The following is a 19,633-nucleotide window of genomic DNA, read 5'->3' on the forward strand; positions in this document are numbered from 1 at the left end:
TTCCCTCTCACTAAAGAGAAATAGATCCTTTCGCTTAAACCTTCCCTCTTCATCCCAGCCCAAACACACAAATTGTTGCAATTATGTCTTTTCTGGAAGCGCTGAAAAAAAATCCCTCTATCTGCCTTCGTGAGAAGGAACCAGCAACCGGCAAGCTGACTTTGCCCATTTGATTCTGTTTGCTCCCTGGGGCCAGGCACCTCAGCGTTAGCATTGCAGTGCCTGTGGAATAATAAACTCTGTACCTACAGTATTTATTGACCTACATTTTGCTATGCATTCAATATTGTGTTCAGATGCCTGTTTGGAGTTATTAGCTGCCCAAATATCCGTGATATTTTGTTTCAGAACTCCAGAGCTGGGGATTCCGCTTGCTTGACTGCCTGGTTTTGCTCATTTGAAGCCTATGAAGCTGCACTAAGAAAACATACTCAGCTTCTTAATCCTACCTACGGAGTCTTCTATTTTCTCTTTAAATTGCCGAGATATAAAATTAAAATGAGCAGCTTTAGAGTACATTGTAATGCAATTACAGCCACAATGCGAGTATACAGAAACAAGAAGTTCACAGGTGTCCTCTTTATAAATTCTGACTTTTTATAGACTCAGGCTTCTCTTTGCACAGAAATAATAACTTACTTAACAAATACAAGGTTGTTTTATTGCAGCAGAGTTATCCCCCCATGAAAGAGGATTAGCTATACTCTGCACGATGTAAGAGTGCCCATGAGCGCCTTCACGGCAGGAATCGGGCTGCCATCTCCCATAACTAAGGTGGCTGCAGGGGTGCAGGCACCCGGAGAAGCTCACACCACATTTCAGCCCCTGTCCCTCAGAGAAGGGTCTCTCATTAATACCGCACACCCCTGAGCTTCCCCCGGTGTGCACCCTGCTGGGAGGATTCGCCCTGTGCAGGGTTCCCACCGCTGACCCGCATGGCTCCGTCCTGGGCTTTGGTACTCATCAGGACGTGAAGAACTTTGACCCTGCACATCCAGCTGGAACCTCTGTCCTTCACACGCTCACAGACATGGCTGTTCGTTAGGCTAAGTGACACCGTTACTGGCAGAGAAAGACACGCTGCCCCGCTGGAATTCCTCTTCTACAGATCCCAGCACATTCCACTGCTCTGCAGCTCAGCCCTGCTGAACCCCTACAAGTGAAACTGCAGTACACAATGCTCAGAGACACACGTGGAGGTGGTATGCTTGTACGGAGCGATGCATCGTCCATGTGCACACATGCCACGTGTACAAGCAGGGCTGTGGGACCAGTGCATAGTGTCAGGGCTGGGCAGAGGCTCGGATACATCCCCACTCACATCAGGACAAAACTAGTGCAAGTCACACGGCTCCCCAAGCACCCACCACCAGAATTATTACATTATTTCAGTAATCACCAAAACCATGGACTATCCTCTCTTGTCCAGAAGTACAATGGTGTCCACAGTTTGGATAGAACTCCTTTGATACTAACTGCTGGTATTAATTAGCACCGTTTAGAAATGCAGTAAAGTGTCACAATTTTAAGCCCTGACTGTAATGTATTATGCAAGTGACAAACACAAGGAGGGGTCAGGAGTTGGAGCACACATCCCAAAGATGGCCATGCTTCACATGTGGAATGTGCTAAGAGCCAACCTAACAAAATAAACTAAATAGTTCAGAGGATTTCTATCTTCTACCTTTAGATAACACTGCTTTACCCCTATACATTCAAAAAAACAACCACCACCACCTATTAAATGGACTGCTAGTTTTGACTGACCTGTCACCCCAGCTCCTATGAGTAAGTAACACTCAGTGTTATGGTAACAGCTGATCTAGAATAACCTAAATGGGAAGTGGAATACAAATGTTAGTAAAGCCATCTTACATATTGCCTACCATAAAAATAGCTGTCACTACATTTCATGAACCATAGGAACTCTTTTTTGTCATTACTGAATTATCATGAACCACCATAAAATTTGAAACATAAGAAATGGATTTCTTATGTTTTATCTTACATAAATTCTTTGTGACCTAAAGCAATTAAGCACCATTCATGGCTATAAGCCGCTTCACACCTGCCAAGGCCATACCCACAGCCATCCCTGCACCCTGTAATTATCTGTGTTAGTTAGCACATGTTCTATGTTCTCCACTATATTTTCCTGGAAGCTTTGTGACACATAAAAAAATTTCATGATAACTGGGCTCAACTATTCTCCAGTTTTTGTCACGTTTTCAATATTACGTCTGGTTTCGGTTGTCATCTAAAGAGCTTAATCATCAGTCTTCAAATTCCCATTATCCAGCTTCTTATATTATCTGCAGCTTCAGTAGTCAATGTTACACAAAGTAATTCAATGCTGCCAATGGTTTTGCATAATCATTGTTACCACTGAACAAAATAGGAAATATATATAAGGAACAATTAATCAAAATCGTGACTTTAGTCCTTAACAGTCATTATCTAATCTGGTATTCCAGGAATGCAAGTATCCAACAGAACACCCAGGTAAACTAGACGGTGCTGACTCCAGCTCTGTTCAGAGCTGCATCCCTACAATTACCAAAAGAGTTCAGGTGCATTTCCCAAAATCTTCTGCTTTGAATTTGTATTTATGAATTTCAGCTTTGCTATTTAATTTCTCGCCATTCCAAAGGTGTCATGGGAAGCGGGTTTAAAAAAAAAAAAACCATTCTTTTCCATCATACATCTGCTTAACCTTAAGTCCAAATTAACAAAAGGATTTGAAGTTTTTGGTCTGGATTTGGTCAGTGACAAAGTTATCAGAAAACAAATGCTTCAAACAGTTACAGAAAAGGGGCTCCTGGTTTTCACACATACAACACAACTGTCTCCAATGAAAATTAAGAGCAATACACGAGAAGGAAAATGCAACCATATGTTAATTCTCTACGATGCAGAGAGCATCACTGCGACCCCAAGCCCACGCTATAATTCAATATGCCCACAGCCCACTCCAGCTCCATTAAGCAGCACGGAGCTCGTGAGGCCCCACCAGGAGCTGCTCCTCACAACCCCCAGCCCAAAGCAGCACCTTCACTTGGTCCTACCCAAACCACTGGTTCTAAACGGCCCAAAGTCCGTCACTGGCAGGCGGGTGACAAAGCATCACTACCATGGACAGGACTGGAGGAGAGGTGGGAGGGACCCACCTGGATCGCAGCTCAGTGCTCAGCACCACAGAACTCCACAGCACAGGCATTCTCCTGGAGCCCCGCTTCTCTTCTCCTCACTTCAGTCCCCCAGACAACCCAAAACACTGAGCCGCTTCTCGTGATGCACCACAAAGAACAAGCAGTGACCGCTGAGCAAGCCAGCGGGATTTTATGAGGAAAATAAATGGGAGGCAAACAAAATTTCCCAACAGCTACACTGCTGAATGTCTCAATAGAAAACATTTGTTATGAAGCAACCAGAATTTGCATAATTTTGGGGGATACTTTGTTTTCAAAGTAATTCTCTTTTTCACCTGCTTAGGACTTGCCCATGTATGGCTTCAGTTAAGTTTTGTTGATGGCGGCTCATGTTTAACCAACTGTTTTTAATTTACAAATTAAACTTGTCAGAAGTAGAAATCCTTCCCTTGGAACCCTTCCAATATGTCAAGAATTAATTCTAATGAAAACGGCATTGCCTAAACGCAGGATGGCCAGTTACTTACTTTATTTACACAAAGTCCTTCTCAGTTTCTTTGATAAAAGCAGCTAAATCTTTTTCCTCTTTCATGTTTTGTCAGCACTTGATTCCTTTTGTCCCCTGGCTATTTGCCTAGCTGTGGACAATAAGGCAGGAAGAATAGAAGCAGATTGTTGGAATGGCCCTCAATAAACCTAATTATGACATGTTGACTGCACTCACCATGACATATTCAGGAGATCCAGGCTTATTCAATTACCCTTGCCAGGTTTCTCTTTCAGACCTAAAGTTATCCTTTGACTGTTTGTATTTCTGAACAGTATTCATGTTCATTGTGAAAGAAAATCCCCCGGACTTGGAGGGGTTTCTAAGTTGGTACTGTTATTGTAGCTAATTTTTATTAACTGAATGATAACATGATAAAGAAATAGACTTTTGTTATGTAACAAGAACAAATCAGTGTGTGCTTAAAGTTACACCTTCCTTTCCTCCTTTCCCCCCTGCAGATGACTGACAGCGCCGTAACTCGAGGTAACGCACAAAGCCACTCTCCCAACATCTATTTCAATTCCAGTGACACCGAGTGTAACCTCACCAAAAACTTCGGTCAGCCCCAGAAATCCTCCTCAAGCGAAAACAGAACTGAAACACCACCGTGTCCCCGCACCCCCCCAAGCCCTACCTTCCCGCCAGCAGCCACTCCTTCGTCTGCTTGCAGCACAGAGGGGATTTCAGTTAAAGTCAGGTTATGGGCTGGGGGAGCAGCGTGCCCTGCGGCCAGTCCTCTCAGTGCCACTGCAGAGGCTGTGCAGCAAGGGGACAAGAGCGGGACAAAACGAAGGAATGCCGCAAGGAGAAAGCAGCAGCCTCACTCCACGTACTCGACCAGCAGCCCCAAAAGAATTAGTATTCACGCCCTCACTTCAAACTACTGCTCAGCTATAAGCAGCTGCTTTGTGCTGTGCTGCCTACCAGCTCTCCGCGCGATTTTGGGGTAACAGAGCTGCAGAGCAGACTGCGGCAACGGGATGCAGCTGGGGAGAGGCACGCAATGTAATGCACAGCGACAGACGGCGTTCAGCCGCCGCAAACCCTTCGCGGATGGGAAGAGAACGCTGCTCCAGTACAAATGAGCGCATGAACTGTTTGCTTCGTTCTGGGAGAAGCTGGCAGCTTCCCCACTGCACTGCTCTGTGCTAACCCGTCCGAAACGACAGCGAAAGTACAACTGCTGACTTTTTCCCCAGTCGGTCCTCCAGAGGATGCTCTCAGGAGCGAGAAACGCAGGTCCCCGAGGAGCCGGCGATCTAGCAATCTGAATGTGCCTCGGTAACAGAAAGCCTCCAGGGGAAAATTCTTTCTGAATGCATTCTGTTTGTCTCAAAAGTAACAAAAAGGACAAAAAAAAAATCAGCGCTTTCATCTTCATTTGCTAGCTGTTAGAGTTGAAAAATTACAAACAAAATCAAAAAGACAATGAATAAAAACATTTAGTTCTGTAAGAAGTTGAAGTAAGCGATTTTATGCAGACTGAGCTGTTCCTTTCGTTCTTCTCAGGACCAGACGCTGCCGTCACTGCCCGGCGTGACAACGACGCTGCCCCTTTGGAGCAGGAAGCTGAGCGCCAGGCTCCCGATCCGTGCAACCTCCCGAGCGTTTCGGAAGAAAATAGCTCCAAATATTTCAAAGGATATTAACAGTGTTCGCATGGAGACGTGCCAGAAAAGTGTCCTAGAGAATCAAGACTCGTTTCCTAAATTATCCACCACGCACAGCATAGGCATAGGGTTGGACTTTGTTTGAAACTTGGGCTTTTCTCTCTGTAATTTTGAGACTTTAATGGGTGCTGACAGCAAGTCCTTTGAGCAGCCAAACGATCTCAAAATATGCATACAGCCCTCCGTTTGCATCCTATTGCTGACTAATAAAAGCAGCTACAGCTTTGCTTAACAGTTGTAAATACATCCATCCTCCAAACAGGTAGGTGGCTTTCCCTCTGGCTGCCAAGCACTGAGCCCGGTGGGACCCGGTTTTGCTCGGGCTGCAGTTCACATCTGTGTACATCTGCACAGGTGTGACACCCCCAGGCAGGAGTCAGAGCGTCACCCCGAGGTCTGTCAGGGCACTGACACTCGGTACAACGCACAGCTCCGGCTCACGTGTGCTGTACAGCTGGTCCCTCAATACCTAGGAAACTGCCACTGATTGAAATTAGGAGAAGGAACAGGATAAAAATATACACGTTTATCTAGCCCTTTCCTACCTGGGATGTCAAATACCACTTTATAAAAAATAAATGCTTCGGGGATAACTATACAGAGATAACCACGTTCAGAAACATTACACTCAAACAGCAAGAGTTGGAAAAAGAGAACTTAGTTCCCACTTACTCAGACCATTTTTGAAGGCTTCCCAAGCCTGCAGGGTTCTGAGCTCCGCACAGCTGATGCAAAAAGCAACAACCAAAGCCACTGCAGGGAGAGGCTGTCAGCCTGGAACAGGACCAGAACCGAGTACTCCTCTTTCCTTTACTTTTGAAAAGCTAAAATCCCACTGACAATGCTGTACCAAATGTGCCAGTGCCCCATTTTTTGCTCGAATTCCTATTTCTTCTTTCACTTTTATTCCAAAATGGAAGATATATTGTAGTGGATGGTTCATAGATGTGACTTTTGGAGATTCAGGTGGCATTACATTATCCTTTCAATACAGCCAAAAAAAAAAAAAAAAGAACAGTATTGTGCATTGTAGGCTATAAAACAGCACCCATTCAGATGAGTATTTTCTACAGTTGCATCCACCTTCACTCTTCAGTCCCTGCTGAATACAGACACCCTGTTTGCTCTGCTGACCTAACCTCTCTCAGCAATGAACCTGAACTCATCTGCAATCCTCAATGCAGTACTTACCCACCTTCTCATAGAAATTATCCTTAGAAATGTTAATTGGTTGGTTTAAATTTGCTGCTCTTCATCAAGAGGCTGCCTTCCCTGTTACCTCGGGCTGTCACCTCAGAGCAGCCCACAGACGTGCCCGCACACATCGCAGCCAATGGTGCTGCACCTGTGTCTGTGCTCAGCAGGTCATCGGCTTCCAACCCAGACCTCACAGAAGCCATTTCCTTCTAATAGCCTGGCTGACGTCAAGGACACCCAAGCATATTTGATGGGTTTGAGCTAAATGAATGCATGCAAAAAGGTCTTCCACCTCATCTTGAAGTTTTGATCTCCATTTTTGAAGCCAACAAGGCGGATTACTGAAAACCGGGTTGTATTTCTCGGTTCTGTTTCCATGCTGAACACAGAGCTAACTGGCTGAGTGCCAACGGCATGAAGCTGTCCCTGGCTCAGCGGGACACCCCAAATGGGAGCACAGAGTGCAACCACAGCCCAGCAGCACTGACACCGCCTGTCCTCTTGCAGGGCTGAAACCAAACCAGCACCAAGCACACTCCATGAAGACAGCACGCTGCAGCCTCCTCTGATGCTGCAACAGACTGCTGCCTGCTACAGGAAGGCAGCTCGGTTCTCTGCCATCCACCTCCTTGCCAGCACCTCGCACACAGCTTCCTGCCCCACACCACTCCCAGCAACAGGGAGGTGGGACTCCTACGCCTTCAGGAACAAGCATTACAAGGCGTGTGAGATGGGGCAGCCCAACAGCTTCCCAGCAGGTGCGTCAGCTCGGTGGGGATGGGGCGGCTCAGCTGGTCCTCAGCACACACCGCCCATTGCCTCATGTGCCGCTGCCCAGCGCCGGCTCTCCCCTCACCTCAGGGAAACCTATTGGGAACGGGGCAGTCTGGCGGCTTTTCCTTTGGCTTTTGAAGTTCTTCCGTGGCTGACTGACGCTCGCCCATACAGAACTGGAAGAAAAGCCCTCCATTGTGCCGTGCTTTCCACCGAGTGTTTTATTCTCCAGACAAAAGCTCTTGAATCCAACTTTTAAACACACCTCTCTTCAGGGTGTACTCGTCCTAAGCCATAAAATCATTTGTTCATTACAAAAAAAAAAAAAAAAAAAAAAAAAAAAAAAATTTTTTTTTTTTTAAAAAAAAAAAAAAAAAAAAAAAAAAAAGAGCTTTTTCCCTGAGGCACCTACTCTGCCTGTTAGTTCTTTGTATTACTTTTGCAAACAGACAGCAGCGAGCAGCAGAACTGCCATTCCCACCCTGGGAAGGCTGTGCTTTCCCCAGCCCAGCTCAGCTCCAAGCTCTCTCCTGCTTTCAGACCACTGCTGCTTCAGGAGTTTAAAATCAAACCAAAGCAGCCTGTCCCTAACCCCTGAATCAAATGCCAACACAGAATTGTGTCCTCCTCTGCAGGAAGATTTTGAAAGCTGCAGTTTCAAGACAGAAATACTATCAGTGTACGTGGCTTAAATGCTTTTATTGATTCTGTCCCCTTCTCTGTCCAGCTCATATTTCTGTCTTAATGAGAGCTTTAGTAGAACACCCAAATAGAAAAAATAATAACAGAATAAAGTATTTTAAGCAGCTCTGCAGAAGTTTTATGTCTTTACTGACTGCAACCCAGCACTAGAAGCGAACAGCCTGTGCCCAGCTGTAACCACACAGATTTCATGCACCAAACAATTGCTTGGACCAAAGACCATTTGCATCTATCATTCAGTACATTTTCTATAGCACATGTTTGAAAACAACTGCAGCTATGCATGGGCAGCCCAGCAGCAAGTACATCCTGGTAATTGCTGTGCTCTGCTGATCACACTGTGGCTCGGCTCTCACACATGGTCAATGCTTCTCCACGGAAGAGAACATCATTCACCAAGCTCACAGTTTTAGCAGATGATCCCGCACAGCTCTTGACTTCGGCATCCCAGACACTTGGAAATACTGTTCAGGGCAGAAATTTTGATTGTTCCAATCTCAAATGCGCAAACATGCACAGAGATAGGATTTGCCCAAACTGGAGCAGCTGACACAGCCACCACATGTGCTACACTCCAGCCCTTCCCCACTGCACACACTGCCTGGACGCACAGCAACAGAAGGAAAAAAAAAGAAATGAGTAAGATCCCAGGAAGACACAGCATTCCCTTCCTGCTGGGGGGGCTGAGATGGGGCAGGGGGAGTACCCTGTCCCAGGGGTCCGAGCAGGCACAGCAGAGCAGCTCTCAGAGCAGATACCAGCCCAGAACCGTCCCTGCGCAAGCCAAGCCTCACGCTCCTAGCACTCGTGCGGCTGTGACCTCTTCTTTCTTGTTTGTTTGTGTTTAGGGGTGTCGTTTGCTTACAAACGTGAGTCACAGGAGCACTCTTTCCTACTCAAGAAGGGTATATAAAGAAGCTCCCTTGTCCCACCCCAAAGACAAAGAACCATGCTCACTGCAGCCCTGCCAAAAGCCTGGTAAGACCCATGGCAAGTGCCCACGGCAGCCCCCTTCCCACAGCTGTGGGCACTGCAGCACGCACCACAGCAGCCGTGTGAGCGGGGGGACCTGAGGCACTGGCACAGAGCAGAGAGTCCTTGGGTGCAACCACCACCTTCGAAGCACGCTGGTGACTGCAGTGCCTCCTACACAGCATGGAGAAAGCCGGGAGCATCCTGTGGAGTGCCCCACTCCAGGCTGCTGCTCATTCTGTGTGACCTCAGTGCCGGCTGGACACTGGGTGTGTTTGGGATTTGTTCAACATCTGCTCTACGCTTTTGCCTCTTGTTATACTCTCCCAGGGCTGACACGGCCGTTCTGATGTCAGACTGAGAGACACTTATGCCATCAGTCATCACCCCATCTTCTGCACTGCCAGTGCAGTGACTTTGAGCCCCGCTTTGCTTTAAGCTCTTCCCCAGCCGAGGGACCTCTGAGAGTTCACAGTATAGCCCCTATGTGCCGGCTGCACTGGCTCTGACAGCCGTTCAGACCGGAGCTCCCAGTTTCCTTCCCCAAATCCCGCTTGTGCCATTGGCTGGGATCAAAGGCAGAGGGGGAGTGCGGCTGAGGACAGGGAGAGTCTTCACAAGCCCACAGCCTTCAGCCCGCGAGGGGCCACACATTGACCTGAGGAGTGCTTCCCACATCCCGCCCGTGCCAAAAGAGCATCAGTCACAGAGCTGTGTGCAGTAAGCAGCCACATGATTTTTTTTTTTTTTTTTTTTTGCCAAATCACGTGTTAGAAAACTTTTAAGCGCGGCTTGCTAAAACGGATCTTCTCAATCTGCTCTGCTTGTCACACTGTGCCCTCTTGCCACCTCACAGTGCTCGCTGACCAACAGACAGACCTCAGTGCTGCCACATCCCACTGGGTCCAAGCAAGCAAGCGGCTCTGGAACGCAGTGAGTTCCTGTCTCCCCATCCCACCCTGAGCAACCGCATGGCCCCACAGAGAGTGGGGGCTGCTCAGGTGTGCGCGGCCACACATCAGCTGGGGGTCCCTGTTACACACACCAAGAGGGAGATAACGAGAAGAACAAGATGTCCGCTGCGTGCAGCCATTTCACACTGCTGCCAGAAGACTGCAGCTGCTGCACACCCCATGGCTCTCCCTGCAGCCCCGCAGCTCTGAGGTGCTCCCCAAAGCCGCGCTGCCCTGCACACGGTCTGACAGCTCAGAGTTCACTGGAACACCGACAGCGGGTGCTGAAGCAACAGGCAGCTGCGTGCGCTGCTGTGTGCCTGCCAACCCCGAGTGCTCTGCCTGACCCCAGTGGTGCGGCAGGCAGTGGGGTCTGCTCCCATCAGTGGTGCTGCACCGGGGGAACCTGCAGGGCATTTCCCATCTGCAGCATTCACCGCACAACCCCTTAGCAGAGGAACAGGTTGCGCTGATTCCAGGCTGTTTTCTGCTAGTATTTCCCCATTCCTTAGGTCGTGGCAGAGAGCAGGGTTAAGCCATACACCACGTGTATAAGTGCTACTACTAACACCCAGAGCCGGGAGCACACCATGCCCTTCTCTGCACCGCACACGCTACAAAAACCTGCAGACTTCCTTCCCAAGCGGCGTGCTGAGGCTCGATGCCCGCCCACATGAACAGCCTGCTGCTTGTGTGGGCAGCCCTTTCTCAAACAGCTCTCCTGCTGGAGGAAGCTGGTCAGCGCCCACCAGAGCCACTCAGGGGATGCCGCTACTGTGTCAGCGCCATGGCTCTGCTCGCACACAAGCCCTCCGGCTGCTGGAGTTCCCTGTCCCACGGCATGAGAGGGGACACCCGCATCACAGCCGCCACCAAGAGGAAAGCTCTGCAGCACTGCACTGGCTGAGCAGCGCTGCTCATTAAATAAGGTGTGAGAGGTCTGAGGAGCTGGACAAGCGCCTGCAGAGTGCCGGCTGAGAGCAGCACTCTGTGTGGTGCTGCATCTGAGAAAGAGATCACGATGCAGGCACTTTCGGAGCCGCATCCAACATGAGCATATCATGAATGCAAGCATCCTTAAGGCGGGTCCATATATGGACATGTGCACAACAAATGCTGGTCACACTTGGCAGAAAGTTTACATGCAGGCACATATCCACACCAACAAAGCATCAGAAAGCAGAACAGAGCGCTCATCGCTGCCCTCCCTGCAGCTCCCGCTGAAACCAGTGAGCTGTGTCTGCGCACCATACAGAAATGTGAACCTATCATGCTTTCAAAGAACGGTAACTGCTATCCTGGGGCTACGTGCCTTCTTTAGGAGCTGGGCACTCACAAAGCACACACAGGCTGAGGCTTTGTTCAGACAAAAGAAAAACAGCCTATTTCAGAAAGAGAATGAGAAACTGATGACTGAAAATAATTTTTTTCAGCTCTCACTCCACTGATTCTCTCCGCAGCACCTGAGGCTCATACACATACACCAGATGCCAACCAGGAGGGGCTCCTCATCCCTGCCCGGCTCCTGGCCACCATGTGCGGAGCTCCACTTGTGCTCATAGACCTCCACCCAGCTGAGATCCCACAGCATCAGCACAGGCCAACACGATGCGTCCAAGCTGCACAGCCTCCTCTGCTGAGGGGCTGGTGGGACACATTTTGCTATCTGAAGCAAGTACAGCTTTCAGTAGGGCGAGAAGGAGCCGTTCCCACATGCTCCTGCCTGCCCTGCAACACAGACCCAGCTCTCCCCACAGTCTGGGGAAGGACAGTGCAGCCATGTGCTGAGCTCTGTAAATCAACAGCAAAGGAAGCGCACAGAGATGCTGCAGCTCGCTGGGACACTCTGCGCCGAGCACCCGGCCCTGGCAGCTCCTCCAAGCCAAACTTCCTTCCTTTCAGCAGCAGCCCCTGGCCATTTATCTTTCCAATTTAGTACAGAAAAAAAACAATTTTCTTCAGACTACACCCATCCAAAAAATTACATGCAACCAAATCAGCTTCATTAAGACTCAGTGAGATACTGTGTGTTCTACCCACTGTTTCAGTAATGTTTTAGTAATGTTTCAGTGCACTCCGTACTAAAAACAGTGATTCACACAAATGCAAACCCAACATTGCTCAACATAAGTCCCCCACAGAACTGTGTACAGTACGCACACTCAGCAGACCATGCAGAATAAGGACTCCATCCAAATTTCACATCTAATTAAAGATAATTTGGCCATTAATCCATACAGGTTTAGGAGCAAAGAAGGATTTTCCAGGACAGATAAACTGCAGCGATCCCTTTGATCCCGGAGGTTAAGCATCGATTACAATGGGAGATGAACCACGCGGGGCAGAACGGTGCCCTTTCTATCTGCAACAATGGCATCGCAAACACCGCTTAATCAATATTTGGCCAGCGACACCACAAACCGCCTTTTCAGATTTTAATTCCTGGTTGTAAAACAACCGTAGGGCAACCAGTGAGATAAGACATTGCACTGACTACTCAATTGCCTTTTACTGTCCCACTCGTTATATATGCACATTGCTAATTGCTCCGAACCTTTATTTACCACAAACAAATGACCCGTCGGCAGCACATCAAACCCCACTAACCAAATAATCTCGGCGCATGACACAACAGTGGCCCTAATGTGCTCGCGGTGAGTTTTAATTTCATTACGTTTAACCATTTTCATTTTCTAGGGGGAGTGATTCAAGGTGAATTAGTGCAGCAGCATGGGGCAGGAACGCTGCGGGGAAGCGGAGCAGCGTGGGGTTTGCGGTGAGCTCCGTTCCCGTACACTAGCCAGAGCGCGGCATTTGGGGAACGCCTGGACGGATCCTGCATTTTATTGACACATGCTTTTCCCTCTGTAGCCACACGTGAGTGTTACATAGGATTTAAAGTGACATTTACATGGAGAAATCCGCACTGAGTGGAGCACTGTGATTTATTGCTTTGCGTTTCACTCGATTTCTCCTTAAATTAACCAGAGAGCACTTTGTAGTTCTGCTCCATTTCCCAATGCAGTTATATTACACAGCCCCGGGGACCCGCAATAATTTATCACTATCAACTTTACGGGCTCCTCTCGCCTCAGCCCTGTTCCAGCCCTTATCAATAAGTGAACGTAACACAGAAGCCATCAGAACTGAACCCTCCCCAAGTCAGAGTCAGATAAAAGCGTCAGCTTGAACGGATACAACAGAAAAGTACCACTTGGAATCAAACCCTGAAAAGAATCTGTTGTAAGGATTTCATCAGCATCGACTTTTAATTTCAGCATTAATCTCTAATTAGTTTTGTATCTAATTAAAATCTCTGTCTGCCTGCCGATGCCATCGCCAATGCTGTGCAAGCAGCTGCTGACATCCGTGCCCCAGTGAGCCCTGCTGGTGCTGCACTCACACCCTGAGCCCAGCACGGTCACTCTGAGCAGAACAGGGCAGATTTGGGCCCCGGTCCTGCCCTGCCCATGGGAACCACGCACACGTGAATGGGCCCTTTCAGTGGAGCTCCTCACATCCCACGGGGCGCACACAGTCACCCTGAAATCCACCTCGCAGCCTGAGCTCTGCTGAGGTGCATTCCTGCAGGTGGTAACGATTTGGCAATCACAAGAGAAGTCACAAAACTAGGGATGAAAACCACAGTTTGGGAGCAAGCCCTTCAGCCTCTTGCCCCAGTCCTTTCAGAACTATACTAGGTTTAATCAATTATTAATTAAGAGTTTCAGAGCAATCCAATCAGATGCAAGCTTGGGTACAAACTCATGTAAACAAGTGGGAAGCGATTCCAATATTTGCTGAAGTAGGGTTTGCCCTTGCTCTCGGTGCCTGAGCTCAGAGAAACGGGGCAGGATGTGCCTGGCAGTTCTGCTCCAACACTTTGGGAACATACTCCTGAGTCGGTCAAGTGCCCAAACATGGGTGAGATCCCCACATCGGGGGGGGCTGGTGCAGCTGGGCATCACTTTGGGGGCTGCAGCTGGGACAAGGAGCACCCAGGGCTGGGGACAGCCCCTCATAGGGCAGAGATGGAGGGCAATCCTCCCCTCTGTCAGCTGCCATAGCAGTTTAGCAGTGTTACAGCACGTGCCAGCCCTGTGCCCTCCGGAGCACATGGCACCACGTCACAGCCCGTGCATCAAGTTGGTGATTGTAACACCACATCTAAATATTTAAGCTGGGGCCGGTGGTCGCGTGTCCTGTGCACAGGCAGCATCTGTCCTCTAATTCCATTACAGCACACAGCAGAAATGCTTTTCCCCAAACTCACAAACAGGAACAGCATCGCTCAGCGGAGCAGAGCAGCGGCGAGCCGCGCTTTGTGCTGAGGCCCTTTTTTCTCCCCCCTCCAAGCTCCCCACATACACACAAAAATAAGGACGGTGCCGAAATTGTATTAATGTGAGCCTCGGGCACAGAAGGAAAAAAAAAAAAGAAAAGAGGAAGGGGAGGGCGTGGGGGAAGGGTTTGGTGCGAGATGAAAGTGGTAGGAAAGAAAGGAGGCAATTTAGCCTGCTGCAGCCTGAATCGCTCCCGGAGCAGCGCTGGGGATGAGTAGGGCCCTTTCTGCGGGCGCATGACTGGGGGAGGGATCCGCGGGACGGGGCCCGGGGGCCAATTCCGGCCGCGAACAGAGCCCCTTTGAGGTCGGACCCGGCGCGGCGCTCCCAGCAGCGGGTACGCAGCGGCCGTGGGATGCGAGCTCCGAGGGCTCCCTCCCCGCAGCCCTTGTTCTAAAAATAGGCCCCCCGTGCCATATAAAGGCTCAGAGGTTTCTCCTTCATGTGCTGTCTTTACGGTTTGGGAAGTTAAGAAAAACGTATCATGCCCACGGAAAAACAGATGGGCTGTGAAAGAGACGCGATCGGGTGGATAGGCGCCCTGACAGCCAGGTTGTGTTCTAAGTCCGTGCCCCAGATCGGGGCAGAGGACAGCACCAGCAGCAGTGCAGCACGTGTGGCATCTGCCAGGGGTGCGAGAGAGCAGGGTTAAGTGCCCGCAAAGAGCAGCGGCAGAGGCAGAAGCCCCAAGGCAGGTGAGGTGCCGCCTGCTATGCATTTTTTTAAAATGCTGTATTTCTCTCCTCTCTGATCCCACTGCTGCAAGAATGCCCCAAATCCCACACAGGGAATCAGCTGCCTTTAAAGTCACCGGAACTCTGCTTCATTATCTTCCAGCCAAGCCAACACCTGCATCATCCACCTGCCCGGGGAGTAGGGAACGCTGCTCCCCATCGCCCCGCAGCCTCTGTGCCACCCCAGCCACAGGCACAGCTCAGCTCACGGAGCACCCCAGCACACCACACTCTCCCCACCCCGCAGCACAGCGCACTGCTGTCGAGGGCAGGCAGCACTGCGCACCGTGCCAAGTTGCCCCTGCAACAGCCTGTGGAAGCAATGCCGTCACCCGGCCCTGCACACAGCCACCACCACCACAGCACCCACAGCCCCGGGGCCCTGCAGCCACCGCAGTGAGAAGCACCAGGCTGGGTGCCCGTGTGGGCAGTGGGCTCTGACTCCAGGGGCTTTTTGGGCCGAGCGGAGCCTTCATTCCTCTGCTGGCAATGGGAGTTGAGGCAGAACTTTTTTTTTTTTGCCAGACTTTTTTGCTAGGGGAGGCAAACCCATTTTAGGGCTGTTTTCCTCCTGCCATGAGCTCTCTGCTGTGTTGTTCCTGTAGCTTCCCGTAAGAGCAAGTAAGAGTGCACAGTAACAAGTTCTCTCTAACGGCAGCACTCTCACTGTAGCACACTGGCCAACCCTTAACTAAATGAAGCAATGGGATGACGGGGGTAAGCAGGAGTAGCTGCGGGGAGAGCCGACCCTCCCTCCCACTGGCAAACCCCACTGAGCTGGTACAGAGCAGAGCAGAGTTTCGGGCACACGGAGTGGCCCACGCATTCACCCAGCCCACAAGCACGCAAACACAGCACGGTGGTACGGTCCATCCCGTTCAAGGGAATCTTACCATTAACTAAATGCAAAGGAAGCAAAACCAGGCACTCAATGCCAGCAGAAGGCCAAGGAGGCACACAGGGGCAGAAGCGGACCAGGCACAAGTCCTCCCTTCCCCACGGGGCAGCTCCAGCTCAGGTCTAGTGGAGCCCCAGGGCCCGGACCCAGCCATAAGGTCAGGGAACCCCAAAGAGCAAAGTCAGAGCCTGGGACGGCTACTTTAAGGAGAAGCAGAGAGGTGGGCTATATCGATATTTTTTCTCCTGCGATCTCTGTAAATTCCTCTACTCCATAAAGTTGGGGTATCATCAAGGTTTCCTATCTGCTGTTTTTAATCTCTGCGGAGAAGTTCAGGAAGGCGGAACAGCTCGTTGTTCGTTAATAACTGGGGCACTGAGCTCAGCGTTTTCCTCTCAGCGCACAGCCCTCAGAACAGCTCTCCATCGCAGCACGCACCAGGGGAGCAGCCATGTGCCATGGAGGGGCACAGAGAGGCACTCGGACTGCACCTCCTGGCCCTCACATAGAGCCCCTGTCAGCACCTCCTGTGTGTGCGTTACATGCATCTACACACAGACACACCAAGATGGGGTTTTAAGAACGGAGCCACAGAGTGGGGAGCCACACTTTGGGGAGTGCTCTCGGGTTTGTTCCTACAATATGAAGGGATAGCCTGCTTTAAAGAAAGGGTTTTTGCTGTCCTTCCTGACCGATTCTCAGCACTCACAGATGTCTGGAATTGCCACAGACATTCTGTAGGTACGAACAGCACTTTTTCCACGGTGGAGAGTCCATAAAACTGTGTGGAGCATCAGCTATTAGGGGCTCATTGAATAATTCATCCCTCATTGCAAGCCCATAATGTCTTTTCTCGGCCTTTTGTGGGGCTGTTTTCTCTTCTTTTCTCCTTGAATTATAAAAAGGTTGCCTTCCTTTGTTCACATCAAGCTGCTGCTAGCTGGAGCTTTGTCTACGCAAAGCCAAAGTGTGAGTTTCAATGGACTCTCCCCTCTTTGTTTTCCAAGTTCATCTCCAAGTGTAGATTGTGTATAGAAGGCCTTCTTTGTAAAAGCTGGAGAAGTTGTACAAATGTTTGACCAGCTCATTTGGTACTTTTGTCTCGCCTTCCCCAGCGCTGTGCCTGTGCCGGGCCGCGACTTCCAGCCCCAGCCCGGCCCGGCCCGGCCGCCCCTCCGCAGCCCCGACGGAGCCGGCGCGGCCGTGTCCCGCAGCCCCCGGCCCGGCTCGGCCCAGCACACACCAGCACAGCACAAACTTTTCACAGCCTTTACAGAGAAGCATCGCTTTGCGTGCCCGCGGCCGCCAGGCTGCAGGCAGCCCCCCCGATTGAGGCCCCGCGGCACAGAACCTTCCCTCGTCGGCCCGACCGCCCCCCGCGCCTCTCCCGGCTCGGAACGGGTCTGGTCGGACCAGACGCCCCGCCGGGGCCCCCCACCTCCCGCCGCAGCCCGGGGTGCGCGCGTTACCTCTCTCGCTGAGGATGCCGTCGATGCTGTGCTTCGCCTTCTTGTCTCCTTCCTCCACCTCCTTCCTCTCCAGCTCGGCCTCCTCCTCCTCCCCTTTCCCGAACTTGCTCCGCAGGATGCGGCTGATGGAGCTCACTTCGGGGGAGTGCGGAGTTGTAACCGCCGCTCCCCCGCGTCGAGCCCTGCTTCCGGCCGCTGCCGTCGGGGCCGCCGGGGGCCGCGCTGCCCTCCCGCCGGGTTGGCACCGCCCCGCGCCCCCCGCGTATTTTCCCCCGAGGTGACGAGAGCCCCCCGACACCGCTCGGACGCGGTCCCGCTGCCCCCGCCCGCCGCTACCCTCCGCCCGCAGCGTAAGTGAACCCCCCGCGGAGCGTCCCCGGCACGGTCGCCACCGGCCCCGTTCCCCCGGGTGCGGAGCAGCCCGCTGTGCCCCTACCTGAGGGCACGGTGTTGCGGTCGCAGACGCCATCCTTGAGGAGCCTGTCGCGGATCTCCCAGCTGAACATCCCCGCGTTCTCCCGCTTGTACTCCTCGATTTTCTTCTCCACGTCCGGAGTCGTCACCTGCTTCAGAGCACACGGGGCGAGCGGGGGCTGTGCGGCGGCGGACTCCGGACTCCCCCGACCCCTCACGGACCTCCCGGAGCGGCCGCACGGCCCCGGGGGCAGCGCTGCGGGACTGCTCGAGGCTACGGAGACGGCGGCGTTGACCCGAGGAGACAGAACGGCCCGAACCCGCGGGAGGAGGATGGAGCCCCGAGGGGACAGCGCCGAATTGTGCGGGGACAGCGCGGGATGCGAGTGGAGCTGTGCGTCGGGAGAGTTTCAGCGGAACGAAGCCCGCAGCACCGAACGGAGAGCGAAGTGGTGGCGTGGTGGGGGGATAGGGCACCGGGACGAGCCCGGAGAGGTCTCTCCGGTGACCTCGGGGCTCTAAAGTGAGGCCGAACTGAAATAAACGCAGGCTGATCCGGCGGGGAGCGGCCCGCGCACGCTAACGCGCCTGTAGAAAAATCTGTCGTTTTAACGCGAAAACAGAAAGTTCGGGAGCCGCTACTTTGTTAACAACAAAGGAAAAAATCCAGCGAGCGACATTCAACGAAAACTCAAAAAGTTTCCTTCGCCTTGTGAGGAAAATAAAAGATATAAGGAAGGGAGAGGCAAAACTCGAGAGCAGGATCCAACTCGCTCTGCGCTATTGTGAGCGCGAACTTTTTAGCGGTGCGGGCCGTAAATACGCGCGGCTTTGGAAAAAGCGCGCAACGAGCCGAGCAGCAAAAGGGGCGGCGGGCGGAGCGGGGCCGAGCGGGCGGCGCCGCTCCCGGAGCCTCCCCTTCTCCCTCGCTTCGCTTCGGATTATTTCTTTTTTAAACACGAGTCTCTTTCTATATAAATAATAAATGCCCCCCACAATTGCCCTAAGAACCGGACCCGCCGCGAGCAGCGGGCAGGACAGTGCCCGTGAGCGGCCCCTCGCTCCCTCCCGCGCCCGCCGGGGCTCACCTTGGGCTTGCTGCCGCCGATGGCCCCCGGGCGGATGGAGCCCGTCTCCTGGTAGCGGCAGAGGATCTTGGAGACGCAGCCGTGGGACACGCGCAGCTGCCGGGAGATGACACAGGGCCGGATGCCGTGGTGCGCCATCTCCACGATCTTGTGGCGGATATGGTTGGGCAGCGGCCGCCCGTTGATGAACACTCCTCCGAGCTGATTGACTCTGCCCTGGCCGAGAGGGGTAGAGACTGGACAAGAGGAGGAGGAAACGGCGTTAACGTCTCCTTCGGACCCCGCGGCCCTGCGGCGTGCCGGCACCTGTTGCGCCCAGCCGGGGAGGGCCGCCAGGACGGGACCCGAGGCCGAAGTTCCCGAAGTCCCCGCAGCCCCTTCCGAGCTCCCCACGCGCTCCGTTCCCCAACTTTTCCCCGCTCTCCGTCCGCCGCCCCTCCTCTCGCCCTCACCTTCCAACGGGAAGCCGCCGCGCGGGTAGCTCTGCCCGGCTCCGGGCCGCATCATCCTGGGCACGGCCCCGGCCAGCGTGGTCATCGCGGCGGCGCGGCGCGCTCCTGCCCAGGTGCCGCTGCGGGAGAGAACGCCGTCAGAGCCGCCCCGCGGGGAGGGGACGCCGCCGGGGGCGGGGAAGGGCCGCTCCCCGCTGCCCCTTTGTCGGTGACCCGCTCTGCCCCGCGCCGGGAGGGCCGGACCGGACCCCGTGGAGCGGGGAGCGGG

At 52.3% G+C, this 19,633-nt stretch overlaps 1 protein-coding gene across 3 annotated transcripts in view; it reads right to left on the bottom strand.

The window, feature by feature from the left end:
- Window positions 1–19,551, bottom strand: part of PAX3 (paired box 3) — a 63,878-nt gene extending 44,327 nt beyond the window's left edge. The window contains exons 1-5 of one of the 3 annotated variants that reach the window (XM_021396818.1): window positions 19,366–19,546; window positions 18,914–19,149; window positions 17,848–17,977; window positions 17,412–17,546; window positions 15,687–16,996 (exon numbers count right to left, since the gene is read on the bottom strand). In XM_021396818.1, the coding sequence (XP_021252493.1) occupies window positions 16,863–16,996; window positions 17,412–17,546; window positions 17,848–17,977; window positions 18,914–19,149; window positions 19,366–19,450 (720 nt within the window). In that variant the 5' untranslated portion in view covers window positions 19,451–19,546 and the 3' untranslated portion in view covers window positions 15,687–16,862. Of the gene's footprint in view, window positions 1–15,686; window positions 16,997–17,411; window positions 17,547–17,847; window positions 17,978–18,913; window positions 19,150–19,365 lie in introns of those variants that run through there. The other 2 variants (XM_021396816.1, XM_021396815.1) reach the window with 2 other exon arrangements.

The sequence above is a fragment of the Numida meleagris genome, chromosome 4, assembly GCF_002078875.1.
Source record: "Numida meleagris isolate 19003 breed g44 Domestic line chromosome 4, NumMel1.0, whole genome shotgun sequence".
NCBI classification, from domain to species: domain Eukaryota; kingdom Metazoa; phylum Chordata; class Aves; order Galliformes; family Numididae; genus Numida; species Numida meleagris.